General features: G+C 42.8%; 1 protein-coding gene across 1 annotated transcript in view; it reads left to right on the top strand.

Moving 5' to 3' along the window:
• STPG4 (sperm-tail PG-rich repeat containing 4) overlaps window positions 1-27,212 on the top strand; it is a 127,004-nt gene that overhangs the window by 3,694 nt on the left and 96,098 nt on the right. Inside the window, exons 2-4 of the mRNA XM_073628507.1 lie at window positions 4,872-4,943; window positions 6,738-6,989; window positions 21,263-21,327. Coding sequence (XP_073484608.1) covers window positions 4,872-4,943; window positions 6,738-6,989; window positions 21,263-21,327 — 389 coding nt within the window. The remainder of the gene's footprint in view (window positions 1-4,871; window positions 4,944-6,737; window positions 6,990-21,262; window positions 21,328-27,212) is intronic.

Below are 27,212 nucleotides of genomic sequence, written 5' to 3'. Positions count from 1 at the left end.
AATTGTCATTCAAACTGTGACAGCGCTGAAAGCTGAAAATTGGTCTGGGCAGGAAGGTGTCTAAGTGCCCTGTATTGAAGTGGTTAAAAAGGAAGTTTCAGGAAAAAAATCTTAAATTTTAAATAAAGAACTGTGAAGCAAAATAAGGGTCAGTGCCCAACAATGCAGCCTAATCAGTGCCCATCTGCAGCCTCACCATTGCCATGAATGCAGCCTCACCATTGCCATGAATGCAGCCTCACCATTGCCATGAAAGCAGAATACAAAATACAGGGGTTTGGAGACATTAGCCGGTTTTATGAGATTATTATTTTGTACGAGTACAAAAATAAAGCAATCCACCCATTTTGCATATGCTGACTTAAGAAAATACAAATCACTTATGTAAGGGTGGACCTGTACAACTAGTATTGGCAGCGATAAACCATACACAAGCCAGGAACGGTTCAAGCAGGTTTTCTCCTGCACTTTTATTCGGCAAGGCAATAAACAAACATAACATTAATGCAGGAGAGCTTTCTACAACAAGTCTACAGTATATCATAAGACAATCTAGCTAAACTCTGGTTAGTTCCTGACTATAACAGGGTGACCCCTAATGGGTTCCCCAAAACAAACAGACAACCCTTGTACCCTTTTTAGTGTTCTGTCAGCACTCAGCCTTTTCACTCAGCAGCAGGCCCTTACAACAGAGAGATTATGGCCCGTACACACGATCCGAATATCCGACAGATCGTACGACTTTTTTCGCTTAATAGTCGCAAGTAGAAATTGAATAGGTTACTGAAGTCACGAAAATTTTCGTACGACAGAAAAAAAAAATATCGGAAGTAATGTCATGTGTTGTAATGTATTTGTATTGTGTTTTCGGACGACAACTGTACTGTACTGTACTGATTAAACGAAAATCGTACGATCTGGTATCGTACGAGGAAAATTTTTGTGCTTCACCGGTCGAATAATATCAGATGAAGTGTCGTGATCGGCTCTTGAAAGCTCTGTACTAACGATCAGATTATCGTACGATCACAATGAAATATGAGTGGTGTATCCGCGCAACGGAACAGAAAATTAAAAAAGTGGAGAAAATGGAAAAAAATGGAAATAATGGAAGAAATCGCATAAAGGACTGCTGCCTCCACAGATGTGATTTCCACCTAGGTGGAAAAAACAGAAGGTAAGTGAAGGGTTAGTGTGTGGGTGTGGCGCTGTCCTAATTTATAGAAATACTTGGTAAATTGTGTGTAGCCAAATCCCATATATAAAGTCGCATAAACCAAAATTGCAAATAAAAGAAAGTTGACGTCCCTATGACGAAACGCGTAGGGCGTGGCCTATTCTGATGCTTTTGCATCATCTCCCAGAGGATCACCAACCTAAATCTGACGCTCTCCTGTTTTGATGACATTTGGTTGCCTATTATAAACTGCTTAAATGTGAGTACCATTCTGTCATCTGCGTTCAATAAAGAGTGTTTTATGGTTTTACGCTATGGAATCTCCTCTTTCTTCTCTTATGCCTAAAACGTCACCGTGACCCAGAAACAGCCTGTGGATTGCCGCACAGTGGCATACACTGTGACTGCGCATTACCCCCGCAGGGGTTAAAGAAGCTGGTGAGTGTCCGCATGATCACAAGACACGAGCACCTGGTCACCAAGATTTATACAAATACCTGCCTTGTTTTACAAAGATGTCAAGTTTTTCACTTAAATTGCACTGAGCACTAGTCACAATTTAACCTATGTAATTATTCAGCAATGTTATGTTTGTCAATCACTATATGGGGTTTTTATGCGGATGGAATAGCTTTGGCTAAAGTCATTTTTTTATTTCATCCCCTGTTCCCCTTCCCCCTCCCCCAATTCAAAGGGGGCCAACCTAGCCGTTAAATTTGCTATATGCGATTTTGTTTATATTTTGTTTATAATTTTCATGCGATTTTACATGTGGGATTTGGCTACACACGATTTACAAAGTATTTTTTAAACTAGGACCACGTTACACGTACACACTCCAAAGGGGGTCACTTTGCTGTTTTATGTTTGGTTTTATTCTCGTTGAATTTTTTATTTGCAATTTTGGTTTATACTTTATATGCGACTTTACATATGGGATTTGGCTACACACGATTTACCAAGTATTTCTATGAATTAGGACTGCGCCACACCCACACATTAACCCTTCACCTACCTTCTGTTTTTTCCACCTTGGTGGAAATCACATTTGTGGAGGCAGCAGTCCTTTATGCGATTTCTTCCATTTTTTCCATTTTTTTCCATTTTCTCCACTTTTTTCTCCACTAGGACAATGTTACACCTACACACTCCAAAGGGAGTCACTTTGCTGTTTTATGTTTTGTTTTTATTTTCATTGAATTTTCTTTTATTTGCAATTTTGGTTTATGCGACTTTATATATGGGATTTGGCTACACACAATTTACCAAGTATTTCTATAAATTAGGACAGTGCCACACCCACACACTAACCCTTCACTTATCGTACGATCACGTCAAAAGCGGTATTTTTCGTCCGATTTTCAGATCGTGTGTACGGGCCATAAGGGGGCACTGAGCCTCGGTCAGCTCACCTACGTTAAATAAAGGCTTGTGGACAGCTGGAGCTAACAATGAGTTCTGGCTTCCAGGTGAGATGTGGAAATTGAGGCTTTATCCCATCCAATGCTTTACAATGCCTCTGGGGTCCAGGATTCTGAGAAAACAAATAGATTGTTTTCTCCACGTCAGGCACAAACCCTAGAACCCCTTACCATGTGTATGTGAGAAACCTAGGTGACACATATACAACATTCATATTTTTGCCAGGCTGTGCTTCACCATTAAAGCAGAATTCCAGGAATGCATATTTTTGGATAGTTACATTGGTCGAACTAGGAGGTCGCTCACTGGGCACAGGCACCATTCCGAGAACATTTTGTAGTCTTTCAATGAATGCAAAGCATTTTCTGATTGGATGAGGCAGAGGCAGATAAGGCAGAGAAGCGGGCGGTGATTTCCTTTCCATCTCAACTTTATCCAATCAAAGAATGCTTTGAGTGTGACAGGCTGTGAAGTCTGTTAAAGCTGTAATAAACATAAAAACAACATGGATTATATTGCAACTTACCAATGCTGTGATGTGGTATCTGCATTAAATTTCTTTTTTTTTAGTTTTTTTATTTCCTTTATGCTTACTTAGTGATCCATGTATTTGTATGAGACACTTTACTTTATGCTGCATCTGATGTGTTTACTTATTTGAAATATGTACTGCAATGTTCACATATGATATCTTATTTGCAGAACAAGAGCAAGTCGAGCTGAGTCATATATGATAAACTGTCTGGTTGCTGGTTAATTGTTATATAAGTACACTATTCGGTTATTTGATCGATTAATTATCCATCCCGACTTTGTTGATAGTATGATCATTATGCTCATAGGTATTTTCTGTTAAAATATGCATTTTTTTGTATGTGTTTTTGTATTTTAATCTTGTAATACATTTGGTAAAAAATTCCAATAGCAATTGTTGTGTTATGCCTATAAATTCCATCATTCCAAAAAATTCCCATTTTTCAATTATTTGCAGAACATTTATTTGATTGTTTAGCAGTTGCATCAAAGGGTGAATTCCATTCAATATACTATTTTTTTTAAAGGAGCCAAGTTGCAGATGTACGGAACAGCCCTGGAGCCATCCTAAATTTTATTAAACAAAATTCAGATTTTTAAAAATCAAAATTCTGAGTTTCAAAGTCAGAATGATGAGACTAAAGCCTGAATTCTGAAACAAAGGAATCGTTTATTTACACCATACATGCAGAAAAACTGAGGGAAACTGACATCCAGATTTCACTTGCAGAGATATGAGTTTACATCAGTTTTCATGCAAGTTTCAGTGAGTTTTATACATTTTGCAGATTCATGAGCAGAAAATCCACACGTGATCCCAGTGTTGTGGTGTGAACAGGGCACATAGAGAACTATTGCTTTTTTTTTTTTTTTTTTTTTGTGCCCTTGCAGACTGTGTGCAGAAAAACTCATGTCTGTGCACATGGTGTGAACAAGGCCTAAAAGTCAGAATTCTGAGATTTAGCCCAGATTTACACTGACAGCGGGAATAAACTTCTGAACTTTCTGTACAGATTAAATTTTCAACCTAGATCTGAATTGTGGAATTATAATTATAATTAATTGTAATACAGTTGCTCATTATCTAAAACAGGGGTCTCCAAACTGCGGCCTGGGGGCCCTTTGCTTGCCTTTATCTGGCCCTTGGGGCACTGTTCATCCCACTGATATGAGACACTATTCTGCCCTCTGACACCAGAAATGGGGCATAATTCCTGCCACTGACATCAACAATGGGGCACTATTCCTCCCCCTAATACCAAAGATGGGGCACTGTTTACTCCCACTAATGCCAGAAAAAATGTATATTCCGCTGGCCACAGTCCAGCCCCCCTAAAGTCTGGAGGACAGTAAACTGTTTAGAAAGTTTGGAGACCCCTGACCTAAAAGGGAAGCTATCACTGGATCCTGTCCCGATGTGTATTTGTTTCAGTTGTTAGGTGTTTAGGTTCAAGCTGTTTGAGGGTCTGGGTGTGATTGTTGTGAACTGAAAGTCAGAATTACAGAAATGAGTGGACTGCATTATTACACTAGAATGAGCTCCCGGCATCCTGAAGACAAAGATTGTAGGTAGTCCTTGATGAAAAATGCATACCAATCTACACCTTTTCTTAGAAGAACACCAATATGTCCCTTGGATTGTTCACGGTAGAATACCGAACTGCTGCAGAGTACAAATGGATCCATAATCTGATGTGGTTGGTTTTAGTTGAGCTCTTTGTTGTGTTCTTGTCTACAGGATCAGGATCTGGACAGACAGAAGAAAAAACAGTTTACTGAACGAGACGCCTGGTGGTTACACTCACTTAGGGTAAGGTTATGGGGGCACGTGTGTGTGTACATGCATGTATATACTATAATTATACCCAAGTCCATTTTTCTTACCTGTATTATTTCTTTAAGTCTATAACTTGTTTGGACTATTCTGGTATCTTGAATTCTGGTAACTTTTTAAGTTATATATTAAAAATGACACATTATCAACAAATAGGGCTAGTTTAATCCATTTTTTTCTTTTTAAAGGTACTCCTAAGCTAGACAGTTGGTTTAAATTATACCCAACAGAATCCTCCAGCTGCACAAAGGGGGACAATGCAGAAATCCCCTCATAGGGCACTGTATTTTTACAGCTGCACTTTCAGCAATGGCTAGGATCCTAGTAGGGTGGGTCTCCAGCAATACAGCCAGGAAGGCGGGTAGACCTCCCTGGCTGGGAACTTCTCCTGGACAAGAATCTTAGTTTCTGGTCTCCAGACTATTTATACACTCCCAAACCACTATCTGGACACCACTCTCCAGGGATTGGCTGGGGCTGCATAAATATTCAGGTTACCCATCCAGCTCTCCTACCCACTATAATCTTGAAACCTAAAGAGAACATGGGGAAGCATCTAGATCATCAGATTGTAGAGCCCAGGGCAGCCTACAACAATCACACACACAGCTCTGCTGGCTACATGACAGTAACAGTAGATTTGCCTGTCCCCAAGAAGAAAACCTAGCAGCCTGGCAGGAGGGTGCTACATCAGCACAACGGAGGATGCCAAACACCTCCTGTGTCCAGGAGGAGGGTGGGGCTGTCTCCCAGGATTGTCTGGTGTTGAAATAGACTGTACACACTACAGAAGGATATACTTTGTTCATTTTTTATTTCAGAGGTTTACAACCACTTTAAATTTGTACATTTCTAGCTAAATACTGTTTTTTAAGAATGTAATTTAGCAGACATGTGACCGCTCCAGTCCCATTCTTCTCGTTCCTGTGATATGGCGGTGGGTAGGGAGCAGCATCAACATCTGTGCGGTTCAAGATGCTGTGGGTGTGGCTTCTGTGCTCTTGGCACCAATAGCAAAGATAACAGGATGCAGTGGCTGCATCACAACGCCAACCCTGTTCTATCAAGAAGTATAGAAAGGCATTGGCTGCTGCAGAAAATGTCTGCTGATGGTCAATGTCACGCATCCAGAAAGTGCCCACAAAGCTTTTGCATACCTCCCAACTTTTTGAGATGGGAATGAGGGACACCTATCAGCAAAAGTATGCAGGCACCCCTTGCCACACCCCCTTGCCACACCCCCTTAAAGGAGAATTGTACCAAAAAACAAGACTGGTTAAACCCACAAGTGCTTTTTTACCACTACTATTCCTTTATATTGGCTTTTGGAATTTATAAATGCAGCAATTTAGAAATCAGATGAAAGGTTTAGCACTGGAAAACACTTTTTGATAGATAAAAAGTGCATTTTATTTACATCTATATAGATCAGACCAAAATAAGGAACAAATGAGGATGAATGAGGGGCAGAGGGACATTGCTCCAAATCAGGGACAGTCCCTCGAAATCAGGGACAGTTGGGAGCTATGCTTTTGCCAGACGAGGGTATACACGAGGTGCCCTACATGCAGATCTGCAGACTATGGAGCTATAATGAACAGGAAAAATTAAGTAGGGTCAGGATCCCCTCTGCCAAAATTAGTTTTAAAAAATCTAACCTGGAATTCCGCTTTAGGACATACAAATTGTTATCAGAAGACAAAGATCTGATTTTTGTTTTTTTTGCATGTATGCACACAGCTTATAACAATGTGTTGTTTGTGTTATAAGGAAACCCCCCATCCCGGCACTTATGACCTTCGTGACTTCCTACAAGATGCAAAGCTTAACCCTGTGCAGGCATCTTACAGCTTCAAAGGGGAAGGACGTAAAAAGCCTCTGAACCTGCCCGGGGCTGGAGAAGTTCTGTTGCCAGGCTGCTACAAGTTTCCTGAATTCGGTGATCTGGTGGAGAAGATCCCACTTACCTATGCATTTCGGAACACCCCTAGAAATGCTGTACAACTAGGGGTTAGAGATAAGGTATCACATACAGGCACTCAGTATCCTTAATCAAATGTTGTATGTGCTGGAGTAAGTAACAGAAACTATTGAAAGATTTCCTATTTCCTCCGGTACCAGTTACAACTGGAAATTTTGGGATGTTCCCAATGGTCACCAGCAGGGCCCGATTTAGACCTTGGAGGGCCCGGGGGAACTTCAGGTTTGGGGGGGCCCCTCATACACAGAGTTGGTTTAAATTCTCAATGACATTCACACATTTCTAATCACCTCCATACCGGGCCAATTCTGGCATTCCTCTCCTACAGCACATGTAAAAATCATCATTTTATTGCTAGAAAATTACTCAGAACCCCCAAACATTATATTTATTTTTTTAGCAGAGACCTTAGAGAATAAAATGGAGGTGATTGCAATTTTTTATGTCACATGGTATTTGCATATTGGCGTCAAACTTCGGTACTTAAAAATCTCCATAGGCGTCGCTTTAAAAGTTTGTACAGATTTCCTGTTTAGCGTTACAGAGAGGGTCTTGACCTAGAATGATTGTTCTCGCTCTATTGTTTGCAGCGATACTTCACATGTGTGGTTTGAACACCATTTACATATGCGGGCACGACCTATGTATGCATTTGCTTCTGTGTGTGAGCAGAAGGGGATGGAGCGCTTTACATTTTTTAATTTTTTTTTACACGGTTCCTTTAAAAAAAAAAAAAATGTATTAATTTTATTCCCGTTACCAGGAATTTAAACATCCCTGGTAATAGGAATAGGGCATGACAGGTCTTCTTTACAGAGTTCTGGGGTCTATAAGTCCCCAGTTTTCTCCTCTATATTGGAAAGCCTGAGATGAAAACCAAAAAAAACCACCTCAGTCTTCCCAGAAAAAAAAAAAACAAAATCTGCTGGCACCGGAAGTGACGTCATGAAGTTGCTTCTGGCTTTCAAGGGTCATAGAGATGCAGTATCCTACATGCCTAAAAGTACAGGGTTTTGGGCTAATATGAGTTCTGAAGTTTATGTATTGGATCTGATGTGAGGTCTAAAGTTTATGCATCCATGTTCATACCTGACTTGGCTCATAGTTGTCGTGCAGCCCCATTTGACAGGTGTTGCCGTCTATCAAACTTAGCGTGTAGCAAAGCATTGTGGCTGCCATAATGTATACATATACAAGGGGCACCATGTTCACTTCTAAGTGGGCAATCAGGGGCACTAAAAATGCAGACCAACTGCCTGTTTTCATTGCCTCCTTGCCACCTCTTGTGAAAGGAGCCAAAAGGTTCTTTCTGCAATATCACACTGATTGCTTCATGCTGCTTTGTAAAACGGCACACCCTGCAACAAAATCCCTAAGCTGTGTATATTATCATCCACCCGAAAAATGTACCATTGTAGGTGGGGTGAAACATTATGTGAACCTAAAGCCAAGCTAAACTGAGGTAATTCCAGGTGCTTAAAGCGGGGGTCCACCTATCTATCGGTTTTTTTTTTTTTTGGAGTTCATTCACAAACTTTTCTTCTCATGATTATCTACTCACATGTTCTGTGTAATAAGTCCGCCTGTGTCCGATTTCGTTGTAAAGAATAACTTATAAAATTCACTGAAGGCGGTTTCCATCTTCATTGTGGGCATTTGAAGCCCACAAGCATGTATTTCCTGGATGCGGTGAATGCTGTGCTCCCAGCATTCACTGAGATGTTATGATGACGCTGTTGCACAATGCATGCTGGGAAGCCTGAGACTAGCTCCCAGGGGACTGTGGGAGGTCTGGGAGAGGCTAGAAACACGCCTACTCCCATGGGAGGAAAACCAGGAAGTGCTAAGAAGATTAGAAAAAAAAAAGGTAATTACGGCGATTTAAATTTTTTTTACACAGCATGTCAGCATCTAGGCAAGGAAGAGAATGCATAGAGATAATGTTCAAAATTTGGGTGGAACCCCGCTTTAATAAGAAAATCTTTGCAAAGTCTTATGTTTCATATTCCTTAAAAAACAGTGACAGCATGAATAGAAAAGCCTGTCCCTTGTCAGCATGCTGTAGACATGTGCACACTGAAATATTTTGTTTCGGAATTTCGTTTTCGTCCGAAAAATACATTTATTTAGTTACTCCCGAAATTCGTTTTTATTTATTTCATTTTTCGTTAAAAATTGCATTCGTCCTGAAAATCCAAATTAAGATAGAATCTGTCATTGAAGGCTTATGGTGTCTGTCGAATGTTCAAAGAAGATTCGACGGAGCAGCTCAACTGTACGACGCCGTATAGTTTACCTGCTCCGTCGAATCTTCTTAGAACTTTCAACAGACACCATAAGCCAAAGTACGTGTGTACTTAGTTCTAGCTATTTTACTGCTCTTCCTCTTTGGTTACAATCAGCCAATAAATTCATCATCATCATTATTTTTATTCATCTTTTCTCCCCTACGTCGAATCTTTTCTCTCTATGTCGAATCTTTTCTCTCTATGTAGAATAATCTTGGACTAATAGAGTTAAGGTTAGGCACATTCGACCACAGGTTTGATGGACACAGATTGTTATTGTCATCATCATGTCGAATCTCCTATCTATATCGAACTGTTGTAGCAACGAAAACGAAAATAAAGCATTTGTTTATGTTGGATCTTTCGTTTTTCGGATTCTGCACTTTCGTTATCGTTTGTCAAAACGATAACGAAAATACCTGAAATTCGGACGAAAATGCACATGTCTACTGTAGAGAAGGACCCTTGGAAGTTGATTTACTAAAACTGAACTGTCCAGTCTGTAGAATGCAAAATCTGGTGCAGCTGAGCTTGGTAGCCAATCAGCTTCTAACTTCAGCTTGTTCAATTAAGCGCTGACAAAAAAACCTGAAAGTTGATTGGTTTCTATGCAGAGCTGCACCAGATTGTACTCTCTTCAATTTTATTAAATCAACCCCTTGCTGTCTGTGTGGAAGCAGAGCACTCTCTGCAGAAGTCCAACACACACCCTGTGTGATTGGAGAGCTCTGGCTCTGACAAAGTATAGGGCAGTGTTTCTCAACTCCAGTCCTCAAGGCGCACCAACAGGTCATATTTTCAGGATTTCCCTCAGATGAAACGGCTGTGGTAATTACTAAGGCAGTGAAACTGATTAAATCACTTGTACAAAGTAATGGAGAGCCTGAAAACATGACCTGTTGGGGCGCCTTGAGGACTGGAGTTGAGAAACACTGCCCTATACTTTGTCAGAGCTAGAGCTCTCCAATCACACAGGGTGTGTGTTGGACTTCTGCAGAGAGTGCTCTGCTTCCATGCGGGGTTCCTGGACGTATGGATTGCAATGGTTTTTTTGTTTTTTTTTATTGAGCACGTGATTGGAGCCAGAGGCTCTAATAGGCTTCAAAAAAGGATGGGCTAGGGGCGCAGAGTACCCAGTTGTGTGACAATAGCGAATTCATATTCACTATTGTCTTCCTGATTCTCCTCCCAGCCAATCAGGAAGCAGATCCTGAGACCCGTCACCGGATTGCCTGAGAGGAGAAGCAAACCTATTTGCCACCAAGGAGGAGTTGGAGGAGGGAGGAGATGCAGGGGAAGCCACCGTGGAGGAGATGCCGCCCAGAGGAAGCGCTGCCTGAAACCTAGATGGGGAAAGTGCAGGGCTGGTGACCAACTGACTGTTGGGGGGGGGGGTGCCCCTGTGAGCTGACCGACCAGGGGGGTTTTGTTCGTTGGATTGCTTGCCACCACCCCAATAAACATACCACCAGCCGCCACTGGTTTCTAGTTTTTTGATTATAGAGAGCAAGTGTGTTTCTCTGCGGACTGCTTGAAGAGCACAGACTTGTCTAATCAGGCTGTGGTGGCTTGATTAAGGGCAAATTTCACCTTTTGCAATGTAATAAATGCACCCACTATTATTTTTAAAAAGGTGTTATTACATTTCATATTGGAGCCTGCAGAGTGGATCACAGGCGCAATGCTCAGGCTTCTGAAGACTCTTCCCCCGGACCCAGATCTGTAGTGAGATACAGACCTTCATTTATGGGTCTTGAGGAAACAGTCAATGGACTACAAGTGCCATGAAGTGACCACTTTTATATCTTCAAGTCCCTGTGTCTCGAGGGAAGATGGGGCTTATAGTCTATCCAATTATGGATATTTGTGAATGAATGCTGAGGTTGTGTGGATGGAACCATTCACAACTGGGCCAATTTCAAGACTAAGTAGAGGCCTGCAGGGAAATGCAGTCTGTGATTCAGGTAAGTGGGGGGTGGGGGAAGGGGGGTCGGGTTTGGGGCTGGTTAATGGTACCATGTTTTTTGAAGCCTGGTGCCAACATGGTCCCAAAGGTGACCTTTAAAGCTGAACTCCATGCAGGTATGTTAAAGCATTTTAAAGGCTAAATTAACTTAAAAAAATACTAGGTGCACATTTTTTGCAAGTAGAAAAAAAATGTACAGAGCATTGCACCCACGAACAGAAAATTGCAGGTGCAATGTCAGGCTCCTGCAGACTCTCAGTACAGCTGTCCACCCGCACCTCCTGTACAGACAGTTACTGAAGTCCAGGAAGATCAACAAACTATAAGAGCACTCAGCAGTTCATTGAGAACTACAAGCTGCCTGCTGCAGGGATAAACGGCACTTGTAGTTCATTCATTCCCAGAAATGAATGACGTGGCTGTGTGCTTGTGGGGAAGGGGGGGCCCGCACAGCTTCATTGTTTTTAAATTGTGACAGTGGGTGAAGGGATCGGATCCAGCGTGATGAACCCTTTAAGCTAACCTATGGATCTTAGCTGTGTAGATGTATTGCCCTCAGAGCTACTGGCCACCCCAGCCAGCACTGAAATTAACCCCGTATGTCTAATGCAGTGTACACACAAGCGGACTTTTCGACCGGACTGGTCCGACAGGCTTTCTGGCGGACTTACAACGGACTTTTGATGGACTTATGACGGACTTTTTAACGAAAGGACTTGCCTACACACAATCACACCAAAGTCCGACAGATTCGTACGTGATGATGTACACCGGACTAAAATAAGGAAGTTGATAGCCAGTATCCAATAGCTGCCCTAGCGTCGGTTTTTGTCCGTCGGACTAGCATACAGACGAGTGGATTTCTGGGTCCGGTGGAGTTACGGCGTAAAGATTTGAAGCATGTTCCAAATCTAAAGTCCGTCAGACTTTCGACAGAAAAAGTCAGCTGAAGGTCCGATGAAGCCCACACACGGTCGGATTGCCTGCCGTTGAAACAGTCCGGTCGAAAAGTCCGTGTGTACATGGCATAACACAGCCTTCTTCTGGCTGTAAAAATTCCCGGTGTTTCCTCATCAAAACTTACAAGGCAGCTTGTAGGCAGGTGCAGTCTACAGTCTCCACTGCAGGTGGCACTTGTCCGAAGCAGCATTGCAACTGGAGAAGGAAGTCGGGAGAAACTGGGTTTCTCTATGGTTTCCTCTGTCCCCTGGAGCAGCCATCCAGTTGGATGTGCTGGATCCAGGTAACCCTGGCGACCATCTTGGGCCATACAGAGTCCTTTTAAGCCTCTGCCCCTGGGTTTTGGCTCACTTTATGCATTTGGCTAGTGTCGGTACAGGATACCCATCTGTCAGGGACAGCACTAGTGGTAGGGATGGGTTCCTGAGAAGTAGGGAAAGAGTAGGGCCTACATCTGCTTCTGTAGCAAGCTCCTTTTTGGGTTGGACTGGCTAGGCCACACTCTGCTCCCCTTGACAGACGCTTTCCGCAGCTCAGACCTACACACGGCTGATTCTTCTCTGAACTGTCCCAAGTGTCCTGACTCCCGATCGGGTGAGCCTCCCCACCAGGCTTGCTGTACTGTTTTACAATCTTCGCGATATGTAGTCTCTGATAATACAGGATTATATGTGTTTGCTGCTGTTGCACCGCGCTGCACAGCTACCCAACAAGCTATTCATAGTTCTGCATAAAAAAAAAAAAAAACCCACAGTGTAAAGAAGTTTGTATTGTTTGCTGAAAAAAAATACTAAAAGTGAAAGTCAGCCTGGATTCACAAAAGATCAAACTTGTCAAACAAATCTGATTTCTTTTTATGTGGAAGTTAGCACACACTTAGAAAAAGGAGTGGCTGTTGGACTTTCCAAAACATTTGACACAGTTCCCCACAGATAGCTATTGGCTAATATAGTTACATAGTTTATAAAACTGAAGTAAAGACACAGGTCCATCTGGTTCCACCTATGTGTGTGTATTCGTGTGTGATTTTTTAAAATTCTTTAACAATTCCCATAGCCCTGTATATTCAGTTCCTGAGGAAGACATCTAAAAGCTTATGAAGTTGTTGACACTCTCAGCTAGTACCACTTTTTGGGGAAGGAGTTATACATTTTTTCCTCAATCTAAGGTTAAACCTTCTTTCTTCTAACTTCAAATCATGGCCGGGTGTCCTCTTCAGCTCCCTGTATGATTGTTTAGACAGCCATGCGTTATGTCTTGTTCCTCTTGAACCTTGAACCCTTTGCCCCTCCCATGAACTTCCTATTAAAACCATGCCTTTGCACTTCCTGTTTGCCAGATTATTGTGCTGTCTCCAGTCAATATCTCGCTCTTGTCACTCCTGCTGCCATTCATATCTTCACTAAGTTGTTACCGACCTTTGGCTTGTTCCTCGACTATGCTTCTGCTTGATCCCTACCTGCTATATCTGCTACTGGACCCTGGCTTGCTTACCTCCTGGTGGGGCAATCTTGAGGACCGCAACCTGGTAATAACATGCAGCAAAACCCATCTCCACCATCAGGAGTTCTGGTGAACACCAATTAGTACTTTGACTCCGCACCTTGGGTGAGTCCGTGTCATCCGCCAGGGTGACCTGCTTGTGGACTTATCCAGCTGGTTTGTGGGTGCCTCTCTATTGCTATAGCTGCTGGTCTCTGAGCCTGACCCCGTAAAACTTTGATATATTTGTACATTTGAATCATATCCCCTTGTAAGCGCCTCTTCTCCATAGTGACTAACTGTAATCTATGTAATCAAACCTCATAGCAGAGGTTCTCCACCACTCTAATTAGTTTCCTTGCCCTTCGCTGAACCCTTTCTAATTCAACAATGTCTTTCCAGAGGATTAGTGATCAAAACTGAATTGCATATGCAAGATGAACCAGTGTTTTTTAGGAGTAGAATTATTGATTTATCCCTAGAATGTATGCCCTTTATAATGCTTGACAGTATTTTGCTAGCTTTGTTAGCTGCAGCTTGGCATTGCATGCTATTGCTAAGCCTGTGATTTTCAAGGACCCCCAGATCCTTTTCCATCACTGATCCTCCCATATTTTGCATGTGTATATTTGGCACCCAAGTGTATAACTTTACATTACTAAATATTGAACCTCATCTGCCATGTAGCTGCCCAACCCCCTATTTTATAGTATGTAATATAAGCTAAGGTCCTTAGGCTTAGAAAATGTAGCTTCTAAATGGATAGAAAACTGGTGTGAAGACCATATTCAGAGAGTATAGAAAAAGGCCAACGTAGCGTAACGTATGTGAAAATTGAATTGAAATGTGAATAAACAATATACAGCTGCTAGCACTTTAAAGTCTAATACAAAAACTTTAAACAGGTATGGTAAAATTAGTGATCAACTAAACAGGTGATGTGAAAACTAAAACAAAATTCCATTGAAGAAAAACCAAGTGAAAAGAAAATTAAGGCAAAGTCCCATTGAAATTAAAGTCCATATTTCAAACAGCGAACACCCATCCATATAAAAGTGGTAGTTTGCAGTGGAAAAATCAGTGAAAAGATCCTTCATATAAGTACATCCAACTCCACACCCAGGTGAGAAAGTAATCTGCTTACCAGATGGCCGTGACCACTAATCAGCAATCTCACCAAGCTTAGGGAATGGTTAGGTCTCCCCAGGACCTTTAATAGGCTGTCGGGAACTGTAGCTGGTGCCAATGGTCCTCAAAAAACATAAAAAGAAAGGCTCCCATAGCGTAATACTTATCTGTAGAAGGCTTAATTCAGTAGTGACCATAATAAGCTTCACTAGCCAAGGTTACACCCAGCTGTACCAATATTTCTGCGCCAACATTACATATTCCTTTGCTTCCACAGGCCTTTTGGGATTCTCCAGAAAATAATGGGGCCGCCAGTCCAGCCCATTGTTCTTTAGGCCAACTTTCGCTTTCACCCCAGGGTCATGATCTTCAATCACCTTTGTCAATATTCAGCTTACTTGGAAAGCTTGTGGTTGGTCTTCAAGGCTCTATTGCAACAGCTTTTTCAGCTACTGCTGACAGATCTCTGTTGCAAACTTTGTTGCAATTGTTCATTTGCCCACTTTTGTGTGGTATTTGCCTGCTGTTGATTGGCATTTGCCGTTTCAGCAACTAGATACACTATGTACAGTGCAGGAAAAAGGAAAAACAACAAGAAAATAAAAGCTTGCCGCTTGGCATCTTACTATACAGGATCCTTGGCTAACAAACCTGGAACAACCTATTGCTGCCCCAGGTGCCAAATTCTATGCATAAAAATTTACCATATAGGCAACCAAACAGGAACTGTCTTTCACTACACCGGTATTTCAGGGATTCCCAGTCTGGCATACACAGAATCTGGTTCCAGAGTGAAGCTCGGCTCATTGCCTAATTAGTCAGCCCAAACAACCTCAGCTCTTCTACTTAAAAGAAAACTATTCAGCAAACGGCCTGAATTTGGGACCTACTTCCTATGCTGGATACAACTGGAGTTTTTATATTGGCCTGCTGTCGCTACATATGTAGCCAGGGCTGGCTAAATTGCCTTTGGTGTCAGGGGACACTTTGCTACATCTGTAACAGGGAGACTGTTTCTCCTAGTGTTCAGCACAGACTCCGTTTGTCACATCCTGAATGCAGAGTAAATAGGGACTTGCAGGAGAGAGGGTGATCTTGGGACATGTAGTCCAAGGAACCAATACTCACACTGGAGACTGAACGTTGTGGACTACAAGTTCCAACCGGCTGGAGGAAGAAGACAGAATGCTGGGAGAGGTAATAAATAGCCTGTGTTGGGAAGGAGTCAGGCTCTTGGGACCACAGACTTCATCTGGATGCAGTGACCAGACGTTTGGGGAGAGCGAGCCAGTACTGCGGACTAGGCAGCAAGGGAGAGCACACGTGGACACATGGATCATCAACAGTGTCGGGTAGTAGTCAGGAGGTCACCCTCATCACTTGCATCACAGATCCAGCTGAGCTGTGGCGCTGAGAGGCAAGGGGTTGAGCACTGTTCCTTGAGAACAGTACCTGCAGGGGCCTGCTGCAGGATCTCCACGCCATCCCTTTGAGCTTGGTATCACCTAATACTGGTGAGTGGGCGAATGCCCACCCTCTTTATTCCCAAGGACACTGGATGCAGAAACCATTGCTTTGTTTCTCTCACTAAAGACTTATAAGGAGACACTGACAACCACTACTGTACTGTTGGAATATCATACTCACAAATTACATTGGGCCCATTCATTTGAGCTAGCTGAAGATACAAGACACCTGCATCAAAAGGACTACTTTATCTCCCCCCCCAGGAGAAAGAAACATTGGGCATTTATCCGGCCCTATCACCAAAGAACTCTTCCTTAGAGATCAAGGTCATATAATTTAGGTACAACGTACGTGACAGGAGGCTAAAAGGAGTAGTCTGACACCAGATTGGTCATTCTCCTTCCCTTTTCTGACCTGCAGCCATAGATTGGTTAATACTTGCTGCTCTTTTGTTCTGCTATGGACTATATTATTAACTAGGGTTGAACCTAGTTAAACATTTGCACAAGTATCAGTACTCGTGTAAATGCTCCGATACTTGAAACTGATACTTTTAGGCTCAGTTCTTTCATCTGTCAGCAGGATTCTCCCACTGACAGCTGAAATGTACAAAAAGCCGGCAATTATCGGTTGTTACGGAGCGGGGCCGCCGCGTCCTTAACTACTGATGACTCATTCAGCTGTCAGTGGGGGTCCCCAGTTGACAGCCGAAGTGTAAACGAGATCCCGACAATTGGAGCTGTCGAAGAAAGAAAAAAAAAGCAGTCGGGCAATGTTTATTAACAATATTGCTTAGCTGCTGAAACAGAAAGATAAAAAGAAACAATGTTTCTTTTTATCTATCTTTCTGTTTAATTCATTTACAGATCAAAGGGATGAACTTTGATCTGCAGATGAAGTCAGTTTAAAGCAACCTATCAAGTTAAAAAAAAAAGAAAAACATTTTTTTTTTAAATAAAGTGTTCCTCTGTTTTAACCCCTTATTAACCCTTAATTTTCTCTAATTAGCCTTATTAACTCCTTATTCTCCTTCTCCATTTAATGATTATTTTCCAGCTGATTTTGTTCACTTCTATTTTATAAAATATTAATAATTAAAACTTCTTTTTTTGTTTGCTTTGTTTGTTAATATTTTTACACCTTCACATTAAAAAAAGCGCAAAATGTAAAAAAAAATTAAAAAAAAAATTAATATGTAAATCCCTTTTTAATGCTTTGCACCATTGCTGATAGCTGAAGCATAAACAAAAAAAATTGCAGTAGGTATCGTTAATTGGTATCGGCGAGTACTAAAAAAAAAAGTATCGGAACTCGTAAAAAAAAGGTATCGGTGCATCCCTAATATTAACAATTTACTTGTTCATTTATATAGAGAGTATAACTATAGTCTCACCTTTGTTCAAATTATTTGGTGTTGATGCTACTAACTGCCAAACCTTAAAGTGGAGTTCCACCGACATATTAAAAAGGAAATCCTAAAGGCATTTGTTAAGATGATCTTAATGCAATGCTGCAATCACTATTGTAACTAATAGCGCCGCTATATTTGTTGTTATTTTTTTAAAACTAACCTCATATTTCCCTGTCTTGTGCGGCTCCATCTTGCTTGTGGGCATACGAAGCCTACAAGCATAAATTTACAGGTTTCGGTGCTGCTGAATAACCAGCATGCACTGCCCGTTCTCGCGCATAGGCAGTAAGCTCATTTAGCAGCGCAGGAAACTTCTCAGGTTGCCATCACAATGGGCGCGGCGGCGGAAGTGACCGCCCCGTTGTGACGGCAACCACGATAAGCCTATCATACCGGGATTCTAGCCCTCGGCGCTGCCCAGTGACTCCTGGGAAATGATGACACACATCTCCCAGGAGCACTAGCGAACACAGGGAAGTGACGTCAGGCGCTGTGGAGAGGAAGGGGGCAGATTACAAGAGACCCCATAGCAACAGCCCTGAACAATTATGTAAAAAAATGAATAAATAAAAAATGTTGAATGTTTTTTCTGTTGTTTTTTCCAGTTAATTAATGTAAAGTTAATTTTGTGGTTGGAACTCCGCTTTAAGTAAAGACTCACATTGATTTACTGTGTCCTAGTCTGGTGTCTGTGCATTATATTCACTACTGTGGAAATGTCTGAACCCAGGGTGTCAGGAGACTTGCAAGGTCAGGGCAAAAATTGGGGTACAGTATCTTTAAGTGGCCCTCGCGGGGGTAGCACTGCATATATATTTATGTATATACTTATTTTTTATTTTTGTAAACCTGAAATTTAATTCATTTTAGGCTAAAACAATTGCGTATAAATAGAAAGCAAGTAGCAGTAAATCTGCAGAGGACAGGCGGCACAGGAAGAAGTAGGATTGCTGGCGCTCAGCTATGTACTTCTGATATTTGTAGCTCGCCCTGGAGGGAAAGGTGACATTAAATATGTCTGTCTTTTATTTACCAACTGCATGGTGAAACAGGACACACATATTCCGCTGAAAGGAAAGGTGAAAGGTTCGCTCACTAATATACAGCTAGTTGACAGCCTGGCTCTGAGCAATATAAAACTGCCCATGGCGACAGATACATAGCAATGGTGAAAAGTACAGACCCTTCATTACAAGCCACAGAAGGCTGACACACCGGCCCCATTTTAAATGTGAAATATTATATTTGTCTTTATACCCAGATGATGCTTGATTCTGAGTCAGGAATTTTTTGCATGTGTAACATAACTGAATAAATTAAATTATTCAAAAATGCAAAGAGCATAGATAACATAAAAGGTTTGGTACCATCAGCACAACCAATTAGATTTTAATTTGCTGCAGTAAAATCAGTGAATTGGTTTCTGATTGGCTGCTGTGTCTCCTGGCTAGAAAGTACAAAGACAGCTCACACAGACAGCAAAAATAAAACACGATGGGTATTTCTTCCATTCCCTACTTAATATATGCTGTTTTACATCTTATGGTGTTATATTTGATCTGTAAATACACTGAGAAATGTTGTTTTAAAAACCCTTTCACGCATAAGCCTATTTCTGACATTTGTTGCTTACAAGTTAAAATCTGTATTTTTTTGCTAGAAAATTACTTAGAACCCCCAAACATTATATGAATGAATGAATGGTTTGTATAGCGCTGCGAGTAAACTGGAAGTGATGTTGTGACGTCGCTTCCGGGATTTTACATAGGAGTCCCGATCCGAACCGAATCCGGCTTTGTTCAGGTCTCAGCCTAGGTGGCGGATGCGCCAGGTGGTGGCTCGGGTCTCCTGGTGGGACGGGAGGCCCAGGAAGAGTGGCGGGAGGGGGGGACGTCCCCTCCCACTCCTTTAGGATAACAGCCAAAGCGGCTTTTAGCCGCATCGGTTGTTATCACTAAAGAGCCAACCGCCCGCTCTAAAAAAAAGGTACCGGGGTGATGAGTGCAGCTGCAGGCATCACCCCAGTTTAACTCCTTCAAACCATAAACGCAAATTTGCGTATGGTCGGCGTGAAGAGGTTAAAGGTGAAATTTTGTATTCTTATAAGTTTAATTTTTTGATTAAACATTGTCATCACCAGGTCTCTGTTTAATACAGGCAGATCATTGTTAGTGTCAGTGGAAGGAATAATGCCCCATCATTGCTATCAGTGGGGGGGGGGGATGCCCCATTATTGGTATCATTGGGAGAAATGATGCCCCATTATTGGTATCAGTGAGGGGAATAGTGTCCCATAGTTCATGCTAGTGGGAGGAATAGTGCCCCATTGTTGGTGTCAGGGGAAGGAATAGTGCCCCCATCATTGGCATTTGTGGGAGGAAAGGAGCCCCATACCATTGTAGGTATCAGTGGGAGAAATAGTGGCCCAGCCAGGGGCGTTGCTATGTGGCAAAAAAACAGGGGCTTCAGCCCGAAGTCTGAGCCCAGCACCGGGGGGGGGTAGTACCTACCTGACGCACGCTGACCTACTTGACACTGACCTACACTAACCTACCTGACATACACTGACATACCCTGGCCTACCTGACACACACTGACCTACCTGACACACAATGACCTACCTGGCATACACTGACACACACTGACCTACCTGACACACACTGACCTACCTGACACACACTGACCTACCTGACCTACCTGACACACACTGACCTACCTGACACACACTGATCTACACTGACCTACCTGACACACACTGACCTACACTGATCTACACTGACACACACTGACCTACCTGACACACACTGACCTACCTGACATACACTGACCTACACTGATCTACACTGACACACACTGACCTACCTGACACACACTGACCTACCTGACCTACAATGACACACACTGATCTACACTGACCTATCGGACATACACTGACCTACCTGACCAGACTTCAGGTGTCCTCCTGCAGCTCAGCGGGGCACTCATCACACAGTAGAGTAGACTCCAGGCAGCCAGAGCCATGATGAGGAGAGGAGAGCCGCCCGCCCGAGATCTTCTCACAGTGGCGCGGCGGCCGCATTGTAATTCCCACCTTCTGGAGCCTGCAGCGCCTATGATGGACATCACACGTCGCACGGTCCCCGCATTGGACCAGTGGGACGTCCATCAGCGCTGCAGGCTCCAGAAGGCGGGACCTGCTATTACACTCGGTCCCCCCCTACTGCCGACGCCACTGGGCCCAGCATTGATATCAGTGGGGGTATTAGTTAGTGGAATAGTGCCCAGTCATTGGTATTAGTCAGAGGAATAGTGACCCATGATTGGTATCAGTGGGAGGAATAGTTTCCCATTGGTGTCAGTGACAGGTATAGAGCCTTGTATCAGTGGGAGGAATAGTGCCCCATCGTAGGTATCAGTGGGAGGAATAGTGCCCCATCGTAGGTATCAGTGGGAGGAATAGTGCCCAGTTGAGACCCTCTGTCCTGCATAGAGGATGGCAGCTTGATAAGTTAATAGACATCTTGCTGGCTACAGAACTGGCTCACCCTCGCAAAGTCCTGAATTTCTGTGAATTAACGCTACAGATCAAATATTTCACTTTTATATTTGCAGGACCTAAACACAGATCCCTGTCAGTGTAATCTCAGCGCACGCCCTGTGGATACTTACCCTTGCAAGTAAGTCAGAAATATTGGATGTGAACCATTTTATGAAGGCTATAGTCACCTGAATTTTTTATTTCCACATCTTCTCCAATGCTACATTTAGGCTGGGTTCACACTATTGCAAATTGGATGTAGGTTTCTCGCATAGCAGGAGATTGTGACTGTCTCTCTATGGAGCCGGTTCACACATTTCCGCAGCGGCTCCGATGCGAATTGCACAGGAATCCTGTGTGTCTTCTGGTTCATTTAAGGTCAGAATTCAGCCAAAAATTTGGGCTGTGAGCTGCTGCGATTCTCCAGTGTGAACCCAGCCTTAGATATACAAGTAGATTTTAATTTTCTTTTGGGTGGAGAAGGCAGGAGCTGGCTGCAGGTAAATCTATAATTACCTTTGCGCTGGTATTAATTATATTTCACACAGGTTGCCACCTATTATAATTATGTGTCTATTACTACTAATGGAATTCACAGCCCTGCAGGGAAACAATTTAAAGAATAGATTTATCTTATAAGGTAAATGATAAGGATATGGATAGCAATAAAAGGATACGAATGAAAGTAAACCTAAGCCCAATAACTTAAATGATTTAACATCATTATTATATTATATAATAATATATTAATATATACAGTACATTATATTACCAAAAGTATTGGGGCGCCTGAACTTTAATGGAATCCCAATCTTATGCCCTGTACACACGGTTGGACTTTCCGACGGAATATGTGCGATCGGAGCTTGTTGTCAGAAATTCCGATCGTGTGTGGGCTCCATCGGACTTTTTCCATTGGAATTTCCGACACACAAAGTTTGAGAGCATGCTATAAAATTTTCCGACAACAAAATCCGATCCTTTAAATTCCGATCGTGTGTAGACAAATCCGACGGACAAAGTGCCACGCATGCTCAGAATAAATTAAGAGATGAAAGCTATTGGCCACTGCCCCGTTTATAGTCCCGACGTACGTGTTTTACCTCACCGCGTTCAGAACGATTAGATTTTATGACAACTTTGTGTGACCGTGTGTATGCAAGACAAGCTTGAGCCAACATCCGTCGAAAAAAATCCATGGATTTTGTTGTTGGAATGTCCGATCAATGTCCGACTGTGTGTACAGGGCATATGTCTTATAACAGCTTCAACTCTTCTGGGAAGGCTGTCCATAAGGTTTAGGAGTGTGTCTATGGGAATGTTTGACCATTCTTCCAGAAGTGCATTTGTGAGGTCAGGCACTGATGTGGAGGAGAAGGTCTGGCTCGCAGTCTCTGCTCTAATTCATCTCAAAGGTGTTCTATCTGGTTGAGGTCAGGAGTCTGTGCAGGTCAGTCAAGTTCCTCCACCCCAAACTCGCTCATCCATGTCTTTATAGACCTTGCTTTGTGCACTGTCATGTTGGAACAGGAAGGGGCCATCCCCAAACTGTTCCCACAAAGTTGGGAACATGAAATTGTCCAAAATGTCTTGGTGTGCTGACACCTTAAGAGTTCCCTTCACTGGAGCTAAGGAGCCAAACCCAACCCCTAAAAAACAAACCCCACATCATAATCTCCCCTCCACCAAATGATTTGGACCAGTGCACAAAGCAAGGTCCATAAAGACATGGATGACAGAGTTTGGGTTTGACAGTCCTGACCTCAACCTGATAGAACACCTTTGGGATGAATTGGAGCAGAGACTGAGAACCAGGCCTTCTCGTCCAACATCAGTGCCTGACCTCACAAATGCGCTTCTGGAAGAATGGTCAAACATTCCAATAGACACACTCCTAAACCTTGTGGACGGCCTTCCCAGAAGAGTTGAAGCTGTTATAGCCGCAAAGGGTGGGCCAACTCAATATTGAACCCTACGGACTAATGCCCCGTACACACGGTCGGATTTTCCGATGGAAAATGTCCGATCGGAGCGTGTTGTCGGAAATTCCGACCGTGTGTGGGCTCCATCGGACATTTTCCATCGGATTTTCTGACACACAAAGTTGGAGAGCAGGAGATAAAATTTTCCGACAACAAAATTTGTCGGAAATTCCGATCGTGTGTACACAAATCCGACGGACAAAGTGCCACGCATGCTCAGAATAAATAAAGAGATGAAAGCTATTGGCCACTGCCCCGTTTATAGTCCCGACGTACGTGTTTTACGTCACCGCGTTCAGAATGATCGGATTTTCCGACAACTTTGTGCGACCGTGTGTAGACAAAACAAGTTTAAGCCAACATCCGTCGGAAAAAATCCTAGGATTTTGTTGTCGGAATGTCCAAACAAAGTCCGACCGTGTGTACGCCCTATAAAACTGGGATGCCATTAAAATTAGTGTGCGTGTAAAGGCAGGTGTCACAATACTTTTGGTAATATAGCGTATGTATGTACCGGTATATATGTATGTATGTATATATATATATATATAAAATTACATTATAATATGCTTTAGCATGTTAATGTAATTCCAAAAGTTTTTTCAATCCCCTGCAAGACAAAGGCATAATGAACTAGTATGCGTTGCATACTAGCTCATTATGAAATACTTACCTTAGGTCACTCTGCTTCCACGGCCAATCTCTTTCACTGGAGTTACTTACTGGTTGAGCTGTGATTGGCCGGAGCCGCGATGACATCACTCCCACGCATGACCACGCCCCTCACGTCAAGGGCCCTGAAAAAACAGCACTAGCGGGCCGTTTCGTCAGTGCACATGCACCGATGACGTTGGCAGCAGCGTATATAGTGAATATCTTCTAAACTGTGCAAGTTTAGGAGATATTTACAGTACCTACAGGTAACCCTTATTATAGGCTTACCTGTAGGTACAAGTGATGTAACAGAGTTTACAACAAATTACAAAATTACAGTAAATTACAATATTTTTTTTTTAATCAGCAACCTAAGGCTGCTCTCTTCATTTGAATCTTCACTCTTCTGCCCCCACCTTTCCGCACCGATACCCCCAATCTTTTGTTGCTGTAGGGGTTTAATACAAGCCGCTGGGCCGGTCACAGGCGCTTTTTACAGGTACTGTTACCTAAACTGGGTCAAATACAAGCCTGATTTAGACGCAGGTAGTTTTAAAGGAAGCTACTGCCAGAATGTTGAATTCCACAGATTGGCTTTATTTTGTTTTTAAAGTGTCCTTTGTAATATAGTTTTATTACTTGTTGATCACATTATTTTCCTACTTCCTATAATGGGGTGACATCCCTGCTTATTCTGCTGGTGAATTGGGACCCTGTGGACATGGTAGTCTTCGCATGTAGTTTTTTTATTTGACAAACCCATGTTTAATTCATGAACAAATTAAAGCCCAAATCTAGTTAGCACTTTTTTTTTGTTTTGGAAAAAAAGGTTTTAAGTAAATTTTAGACTGACCATTTTAAGCACCTCATCTGTATATTCCTCCAGCTGCCACTTTCAATGGACATCATAAGCAATTCGTGTTCATACGAGTGCTTGTAGTCTCCACCATGTTTGCATGTGACAGGGTGTTAACTCAGGAGTACAATTGGGACCCAATTGTCCCCCCATAACATGAAAGCCACGAACAAGGATCAGGTAATATTTTTTTGCTAGCCACAGATTTAAATAATGTATTAAATTTTGGAATTACGTGAACACGCCAATTTTAGTGATTGGGTTTAGGCCTACTTTTTTTGTTGTTATTATTATCACAAAATGTGGGCTAGAACAGACAGGTCAGAAAGGGCCCTCAAGGTTTGCCTGAACCTTAACCCTTTTTTTCTCCTAAGAACCTACCACTTCTTAGGCTATTGGCATTCAAAGCATCCCATGCCATAAGCTTACAGTCCCTGTTCCAAGATCTTAAACCTGCCATAGAAGGTTTGAATCTCTGCCTGTTCAGCAGAGACCGGCAGAGATTCAAACCATCTATGGGCAGGCTGAATGTATCCAAGTCAATCCATCGTCTCCATCAGCATGTCAGATTTTTGGCATGTGATTATTGCCAGCACTATAGCCGCTGCAGCAGTGGCTGCTGGTGCTCAAAATTTTTTGGGGGGCGTAAACAAACTGAAAAATTCTGAAAAAAAACCCCATCAATTGCAGCCTCACTGTACCATCAATCGCAGCCACTGTGCCATCAATCGCAGCCACTGTGCCATCAAACGCAGCCACTGTGCCCATCAATTGCAGCCACTATGCCCATTAAACGCAGCCACTGTGCCCATCAAACACAGCCACTGTGCCCATCAATTGCTGGCACTGCGCCATCAAACGCAGCCACTGTACCATCAAACGCAGCCACTGTGCCCATCAATTGCAGCCACTATACCCATTAAACGCAGCCACTGTGCCCATCAAACACAGCCACTGTGCCCATCAATTGCTGGCACTGCGCCATCAAACGCAGCCACTGTACCATCAAACGCTGCCACTGTACCCATCAAGCATGTCAGATTTTTGGCATGTGTCTATTGCCAGCACTATAGCCGCTAGCAGCAGTGGCTGCTGGTGCTCAAATTTTTTTGGGGGGCGTAAACAAACTGAAAAATTCTGAAAAAAAACCCCATCAATTGCAGCCTCACTGTACCATCAATCGCAGCCACTGTGCCATCAAATGCAGCCACTGTGCCATCAAACGCAACCACTGTGCCCATCAAACGCAGCCACTGTGCCATATCCAATGCTCCCACTGTGCCATCAAATGCTGCCACTGTGCCATCAAATGCTGCCACTGTTCTATCAAATAGTGCCACTGTGCCCATCTTATGCAGCCACTGTGCCCATCTTATGCAGCCACTGTGCCCCATCAAATTCAGCCACTGTGCCCATCAAATGCAGCCTCACTGTGCCCCATCATATGCAGCCTCACTGTGCCCCATCATATGCAGCCTCGCTGTGCCCCATCAAATGCAGCCTCACTGTGCCCCATCAAATGCAGCCTCACTTACTTACTTACTTGCGTTCCACGGAGCTGCCGGCCTCACTTCTGGTTTCCCTTCCAGAACAGGGAAACCGGAAGTAACCTCTTAACTTGAACAACAAAGCTCCCGCTTTGTCCCGGAAGCTGTTCAGCACTTTGGAATGCACCGCAAAGCAGGTCAAAAGCCTGCAAATGAAGAGCCTCATCTGCATTCTCATGATTGCATTGACGTAGCACTTCCCGTAGTGCACTGTGTCCGGCGCCCGAACACAGTGCAATTAAAGAACTTTTTTTTTCTATTTTTTTTTTTTTTTAGAGGGGCATTTAAAAAAAAAAAAAAAAATTATTTATTTTGTTTATTATTTTTTCTTTTTGTGACTGCTGGGTGGGGGTGGGGGGTGGGCGGCGCCCGTGAGCCCCTTATGAACGGGCCGCCACTGGCTAGCAGTAACCACTGTGTTCTCCCAGCAGGGAAGTCTCCCCGCTCCCCCCTCACAGGGAGAACACAATAGTTCTGCGGGAGGAATTCCCCCATCAACATAGTCAGTGTTTACAGGGAAGGAAATTACACCATCTATGGCCTACTTTACACACTGAGGTCTTGGTGCCAAGGTGAAATATTCTATTGTGTTCCTCCTCATATCTGATCCACTCATACACAGCAGCTGCAAGTAAGAAAATTGTAATTGCTATGCTATATAGCCTTGTATTTCCCTGAAAAAGTAATTATATATCTAACAGAATTAGAACAAATTCACCACAAACATAATAGGTTAGGCTAAAAAATAACACATCCATAGAAATCCATTTGGCTGTTAACTCTAAATCTCTAGCATAAATTGCATTAACAACCCATTGCTTCTCCAATGGGGATAAAAAGTACAATGAAAACCTAACAGAGGTTCAAATCTTCCCTACGCTATCCAAATTGGGTAAAAGTTTGGCTAGAAAACAGTAACCGGTATGTTAGAATGTAAAGGATAAGAACATTTTACTGATGGAGATATTTCAGCGTGTACCTAGTA

Source organism: Aquarana catesbeiana, linkage group LG04 (assembly GCF_042186555.1).
Source record: "Aquarana catesbeiana isolate 2022-GZ linkage group LG04, ASM4218655v1, whole genome shotgun sequence".
NCBI classification, from domain to species: Eukaryota; Metazoa; Chordata; class Amphibia; order Anura; family Ranidae; genus Aquarana; species Aquarana catesbeiana.
The sequence above is the reverse complement of the archived record's forward strand: the minus strand, read 5'-3'. Positions and strand labels throughout refer to the sequence as shown.